General features: G+C 36.5%; 1 protein-coding gene across 3 annotated transcripts in view; it reads right to left on the minus strand.

Annotated features, from left to right (window-relative positions):
- LOC140860315 (protein SUPPRESSOR OF QUENCHING 1, chloroplastic-like) overlaps positions 1–6,232 on the minus strand; it is a 44,257-nt gene extending 38,025 nt beyond the window's left edge. For 2 of the 3 annotated variants that reach the window (XM_073263272.1, XM_073263271.1), the window contains exons 1-4: positions 5,754–6,231; positions 4,918–5,018; positions 4,490–4,546; positions 4,318–4,412 (exon numbers count right to left, since the gene is read on the minus strand). In XM_073263272.1, coding sequence (XP_073119373.1) covers positions 4,318–4,412; positions 4,490–4,546; positions 4,918–5,018; positions 5,754–6,114 — 614 coding nt within the window. In that variant the 5' untranslated portion in view covers positions 6,115–6,231. Of the gene's footprint in view, positions 1–4,317; positions 4,413–4,489; positions 4,547–4,917; positions 5,019–5,753 lie in introns of all 3 variants that reach the window. The other variant, XM_073263273.1, reaches the window with a different exon arrangement.
- Positions 6,233–7,534: the final 1,302 nt, after the last annotated feature.

Raw genomic sequence — 7,534 nt, forward strand, 5'->3', positions numbered from 1 at the left:
ATTGTTTACTATATTTAGCTCCACTCTCATGCAACTAGGATATAATCAAGGAAAGGTCGATCATACTATTTTCATAAGAAGGAAAAAGTGGAAGGAAGGCAATCCTCATTGTGTATATGGATGACATCCTAATTACAGGTGATGACAGTGTTGAGATTATCAGCTCAAAGAAAAATTGAGGAAATTTGAAATAAAAGATTTAGGATCCTTAAAAGTATTTTCTTGGCACGGAGATAGCTAGAAGTAAAGATGGCATCTTCATTTCTCAAAAGAAATACACTCTTGATTTGCTGCAAAAAGCTGGAAAATTGGGCTACAAACTGTCTGGTAGGAACCCCGTTGGTAAAAAATTGGAAGAGCATGATTGAGAAGAATGAACCTTTTGCAGATTGGAAGATACCAACGCCTGGTTGGCAGACTAATATACTTATCTCTCACGTGACCTGATAACGCATCAGTCGTTAGTGTGGTAAGCCAGCACATGCATTCTCCAACTCAAAGCCATCTACAAGCAGTGAATCATATTTTGAGATATCTCAAAGGAACTCCTGGTCGAGGACTCGTGCTCGTAAAAAATATTAACCGAAGCATTGAGGCATATGTTGATGTTGATTGCCGACTAGGCTGGAAGTGATGACTGTAGGTTTTTGCGAAGCAAGAAACAAATTGTGGTAGCAAGAAGTAGCGCCGAGGCTGAATACTGAGCTATTGCACAAGGGATGTGTGAAGTTATTTGGTTACAACGGTTACTGCAAGACTTGAGAATTAGTATCAGTTCACCTATCAAATTGTATTGTGACAGTAAATCTGCTATTAGCATCGAGAACAATCCAATACAGCATGACCAAATGAAACATGTAAGGACAAACCAAAGTTTTATTAAGGATGATATGGAAGGAGTCAATGAGGTATTAAATTATCCTATATCAACTCTCATGATCAAGAAGCTAATATCCTTACCAAAAGTCCCACAAAGCCAAGTCATGAAAATCTTCGTAGCAAGCTTGGAATGAGAGATCTATTCTTAAGCTTGAGGGGTAATGTTGAAAATTTCAGAAATATTTAGGAGATATTGTAGATACTAATTTATACACTTTCCTTCGTGCAAATGTTCGAGAATGGGAAATTATCTTAGGATCAATTAGTGATTTAATTACCTTTTATTATGATTATGTAACTAGTATAAAGGCTGTACAATTTCAGTAGAAAAGTAAGCAAGATTTACGAAATTATTCTTGTTTCGGTTTTCATGACTTGTATAAAAATTTTTTAGTAGCAGTTTCATTACTTCAAAACATGAAAATATTCTATTTGATGTAACTAACTTACAGTTTTCCGCAAACATTTAGCATTGACAATTTTTTCTCACATATTCAATTTATTTAATTATATTCTAAGCGGAAATTCATTTTAAATAAATAATATTTTACACATGCATGAAGATTGTGGAAAGGCAACTAGTGTGCACCAAATGCTAGTATATTATAAAATGAGACTGAGTTATAGAAGCCAATATCTCATTGCAATCACCAAACAGATATTACAAAAATTATATGTTAAGCAACGGACTTGAATCTAACTCAACCGCAAACACTAGCTCAAAAGGGGAGGTTTGTCAAAGCTTATATATTAAATTCTCAGGCTATCTACCCAACTGATGTAGGACAAACTAACACACCAACACACCTCTCTCACGCTCAGGAATGAAACGACTGGAGCATGCAGACATTAACGGGTGGCGGCCCAACTATGAGACAAGTGACCCAATTATGGGACGTCCAACTCATAACGGTGGAACTTGGGCTCTGAACCTAAGCTCTGATACCATGTTAAGAAATTGATCAAGGGGGGAGGGTGGAGATATTAACGGGTGGCCCAACTATGAGACGGGTGACCCAATTATGGACAGTCCAACACATACGGCGGGCCTGAGCTCTGATACCATGTTTGGACCTAACTCAACCCCAAAAGCTAGCTCAAGAGGGAAAGTTTGCCCAAGCCTATATATTAAACTCACAGGCTATTTACCCAACCGATGTGGGACAAACTAACACACCAACTAAACCCTCTCATGCGCAAAAATGAAATGACTAGAATGTGGAGAAATTAATGGGTGGCTCAACTATGGGACGAGTGACCCAATTATGAGACGTCCAACACATAACGGGGAACATGGGCCAGGGTCGGAACCTGATCTCTGATACCATGTTAAGAAATGAGACTTGGACCTAACTCAACCCCAAAAGTTAGCTCAAGGGGGAGGTTTGTTTTTGTCTATATATTGAACTCTCAGGATATTTATTGAACTGATGTGGGACACAACTAACACATTAACACACCCCTTTCACGCTCAGGAATGAAATGACTAGAGCGTGAAGACATTAACGGGTGGCCCAACTATGGGCAGTCCAACACACAACGGAGGAACCTGGGCCAGGGTCAGAACCAGGCTCTGATACCATGATAAGAAATAAACTTGGATCTAACTCAACCCCAAAAGCTAGCTCAAGAGGAAAGGTTTTCCCAAACCTATATATTTAACTTTCGGGCTATTTGCCCAACCGATGTGAGACAAACAAACTCACCAACGTTATCCGTTATTTAGTTGAATTATCTTTCAAAACAAGTATTTTGTAAATAGAATTCTTTACAATAGGTAATAGGCTATGGACAAACTGTGCAAAATTCACTAACATGAAGAAATGGAAAGGGATTCAAATGGTGGGCTCAATTCAAAACCATCTATTCTTCAGGTTTTGTATGGTTTATACAGCTGAATTGAATTTATTCAAATATTGTCAACAGTTATCTACTAAATAACCTGTAATCTTAATGATTCTGAAATTACGGGTATTTCCTCACTTTGAGTTATCGTTTAGGACTATGCAATTTATATGCTGACGGGTATGAGAGAGGAGCATACTCTAATACACCTAGGAGAGAGAACTATACAACAGCGATAAAAAGAACAATCTGAAGCGTTGAACCATTTAAATTTACAATGTAGTTTCTTTTATTGGTGCTCTTTGACATTGTCGTGGTGGTGCATCCCAACCAAGATCTGACAATCTCATAATCTTAGCCATTGTTGTGAGCGCACGATTTATTTTATCTGGGTATTGTTTCTTTAAAACATAACAGTAGGCCATTTCCCTGGCCAATCTTCATACTGGATCACCAGGAGTTATTTGATCCTTACATTCTAGGTTCACAATTGCATTTGATGCCTTTAAATCCAAATCAAAAGTGACGCTTTCAAATTAAGTGTGTGAAGATATCTGACAGAAAGGAAATGATAGGTTTACCATAAAGGCTTTTGAAATGCCAGAGCTTTTGAAATGCCAAATATGTTCTTGGTCAACTAAAGGGATTACTTTTCCCCAGAATGAGATTAGTGGCTTGTTGAAGAGCTTTTAAACATAATATGCTTGAGATTCGTAACGCGAGATTCCACCACAACACAAAAGAATCCTAAGAATTACCGGTAGCACCTTTTCTACAAAATATATAGTCATATATCCAAAATTAGTTTTATTTTTCAAGAGGTAAACAATCTTGAAACTTTAGTTCCTGGACACATTCATCTAAAACATAGATATACAAATATATTCACAACATCTTGACTCCATTTGGACAAGTACTTTAAAAAAAAATTTAATGTTTTATAGATGAAAAAACTTCAAGTGCATGTTTGGATAAGATTTTTGTAAACCGTTTTTGAAAAATATTTTTAAAAAAGAGTTCTCCAAGTATAGTTTATAAGAATAATTGTGTGGTGTTTTTTGATATTTTTAGAAATGACGACAATGATGAAAATCATGACACTTACTTTTTAATTGTAAAAACGTTTTAATAGAATAGTTGTCCAATCGCATAATTGTTCTTAAAATAACATTTAAAACCTTTTACAAAAATTTTGTAAAAAGCAGTTTTGTAAAAACGTCTTATATAAGTATGTCCAAACGGAGCCCTTCTCTTGTTAGAGAGTCTTGTTTCGTAATCATAGATCAAAAATATTGTTCCAAGTGTAAATTATGATGAACTCATGAAATGGTGACAAATCAAATAGTGGATGACTTATACTCATTACGTATTTTCTTGAAAAGAAAAGGGATAGGGTATACCAAGATAGACTTCATCAATTATCACAACACCACAAGGTATTCTGAGCAGTTACATTCTATGATACAGTTTCACAAAATATATGTGTGTGTATGCATATCAAATCATAACAAGTAATGAAACCCCAAAAATTAGATAAAGTTCTGAAAATTTGCGACTTTATTATAATGTTGCGATCGATATAAATGAACTTACATTGACAGCTGCAAACCAGCAGCTGCTAAATTGGCATCTACCTTTATACGATCAGCACTAGATGCCACAGCAACTTTAAGTCCTCGGTCTTTACACTAATGTTCATCACACGGTCACTTAAAAAAAATCCAAAGAGAAAGGAAACCAAAGTATTTGTTCATCATAATAATACCTGTATTACAAGTTCATAGGCGCCCGGAAAACCTATGCCAGAATTTGGCTTTGCATACTATAAAAAAGGAGAACAACAATGTAGGCTCTATTGGATTTCACAAAAGAAAACTAAGAAGGAATCAGATAAACTCTGGGAAAATTGCAATTTTGGTCATATTTACCTCTTTGCGATTTTTGTCCTCTACGTTATCAAACTTCATTCTTAGCAATGTATCTTTTAATTTCTGGAAATTTAAATATTTGTTCGTCGAGAGTGCTGATGTGGCACGACAACACCATGTTGGTGCTACATCAAAGTCACATCGATTAAAATTGAAAAAATAACAGAATGCGGTTGAATTTGACATCATTGAAGACCAAAATACCAAAAAGGTAAATATGCTGGACCAAAAATACAATTTTCCCAACAAGGTTATAGTTTGATACCTTATCGAGGTATATCTCAAAAAATCTTTTCTTTGCCATCTCAGGATTAAATCCATTCACACTCTTCACCGAAGCAACACCTCCTAAGAAGTTGGCTTCACCTGAGCGGTATGTGAGAAATCATGCAATCATATACGCAGAAATATACTAGAATGGGGGAGGAGAGAAATAGGGAATATGATAGTGGATAAAAAATAAAAGGAACAGGGAAAAGTAAAGGTATACCAATAACACCCAATTACCAATTCGGATTAATTTCATGGATGATTCAGATCAGGTAGAAACTGATACAGTTTGAAGTTTGAACTATGGCCTCAAATTGCAATCGGTTCCATGGGCATGGCAGTCAATAGATGTTCAAATCACACAATTTTCGAATTTTAGCTTGTAATAAGTATTTTAAAAATAATAGTTTTAGCCTGAAAATACAAATTAAATCATCACCAGCCCCAGCTACATAACTGGTCCTTCCTCCACCCCCAAACTCAATGCAGGAGACAAATGAATGGAAAAGAAAAGGAAGCTCAATCATTTAAGTTAACCAGAAACTCATACTTTCTTAAAAAACACCGACATTAATACCTACCAAACCTATCCTCCTCCTCCCTAACAAAAATTAGGAAACAAAAAATATCCTCTGCAATTCAAATCAGAGCATCTTCAAAGTTATAAACTACATGTTATTGTGTGTAAAGTGAGAGTGTTACAATGTATCAAGAACCATAACCAAAATTTAGAAAACGGGAAGCTGAATTATGTCAAGCTAAGGACAATGTTGAACAGAATTGCACACAAATGTATGAACTCGAATCTCTGGCATTGAAAGATAAATCTACCTGTGCCCATGAAAGGCACGAAATCTTGAACCGTGACTTGAACTCCCATTTCTGCGAAAACATCGACCGCAGCCAATCTGGATAGCTCTTCGCTGTTGCACAGCACTCCATCCATATCAAACAACACTGCCGAAACCTTCCCCCATTGGCTCCCCGTCTCCGGAACATTCTTCTCTTCCAGTGTGACGCACGCTTTCACCATTTTTCCGATTCTCCTCCTCCCTGAAAACCTCAAGGCGTTGGCTTTCCACGGCCATTGATTACTGAGAAAATTCGATTTGGAGCTCGGTAAAAACGATTTCCTGTAAAGGGTTTTCGAATCGCAAGAAGGAAAAGTAAATTGAACAGGTGTCAACGCCATTTTTGGCGAGATTGAGGTGGAAGGAGGCGGATGGTCTCGTTTGTGATTGAGCTGAGCTTCGGTTCGTTATGAGTGGCGGGGAAAAGCAGATGAGTGTGTTGGATTTTGTGAGACCATATTACCTTTGTCTTTGTTCTCTTCTTTTTTGCATTTCGATCTAGTGATCAGGGGTGTTCTCGGAAGATTGATTCGTAACATCCTTTTAAGTTTTTCTTCACCTTTTTTCTGGCATGGGATTATTTGAAATAAATAATCATCTTCATAAGATACTTTTTTTTTTTCCTCTCGAATCATTCATTTTAAGGTAGTGTTTGAGAGAGCTTCTCAAAAGCACTTCTCAGCTTTTCTGTTAACAAAAAATTAAAATCTTGTGAAATTTTGTTAACAAAAAGCCGAGAAGTGCTTCCTAAAAGCTCTTTCAAACACTACCTAAGTGTGTGATCGTGGTCAACTTTAAAAGATAGATATCTAATCTGACCTCTCTGGACTAGACCAATAATAAGTACTATTTTTTACTATCGTAACGTCTCAGATTTGATGTATAGCCCTAGATTCGACGACTATCTATATTGTATCACGACGAATCTTTTCAGCATGATTATTTTCTCACTCACACGTATTGTAAGAAACTTTCAGGGGTCACTCATCCTATAATTGCCCCAAGTCAAGTATGTTAAACTTTGGAGTTCTTGTGTGATGTGCTTCCGAAAAAAAGATTCACATTTTTCATAATAATACCTAACAAATCTTTTAAGTCATTTTCAACTGTGCAATCTCATACCTACAAAGCCTCATAATCCCTCTCATTTCAGTACGGGATCGGTTCATTCATGTTTCCCTTCGTCTAAAATTCTGTCAGGAGCCGCTCATTGTCCATGTAACCTCTTGACACCGATGATGATTCTCCACTCTCTTGTCAGCCCCGGTGTTGGAGATTTGAAGTTTCGATATTTGAGCTATCACAGGACTAAACTGAACTAACGTTCATTTTACTAGCTAAACTGATCGATTAAAAAATCGTATGGAAGTCACTAAATTGATCGCACAAGAAATCGGAAGTAAACTGCTCGCTCATTCAGTTTATGTGACACTTCAGTTTACCCTATAAAAATGCGCTCAGTTGATCTCCATCAGTTTACCTATCTGCCACATATTTGCTAAACAGAAGATCATCAAATCAACTCTCAGGGAATATTCAAAATATCATTTAGTTTACCTCAGCGGATAAAGTTTTCCGTACACTGACAATTCTGCTACATAACGCCGCGATTTTAGAATTTACTTTTTGAAGAGAATGTTGGCAACATCAGAAGCAAACATAACAACGGGAATAATACAGAGATTTCTAATGATATTCAAATATTATTACCGTTGGAATCCAGTCCTATAAATAGGCATCTCGATCATTTGAGAAAGCTCT

The sequence above is a fragment of the Henckelia pumila genome, chromosome 4 (genome assembly GCF_033568475.1).
Source record: "Henckelia pumila isolate YLH828 chromosome 4, ASM3356847v2, whole genome shotgun sequence".
Classification (NCBI taxonomy): Eukaryota; Viridiplantae; Streptophyta; class Magnoliopsida; order Lamiales; family Gesneriaceae; genus Henckelia; species Henckelia pumila.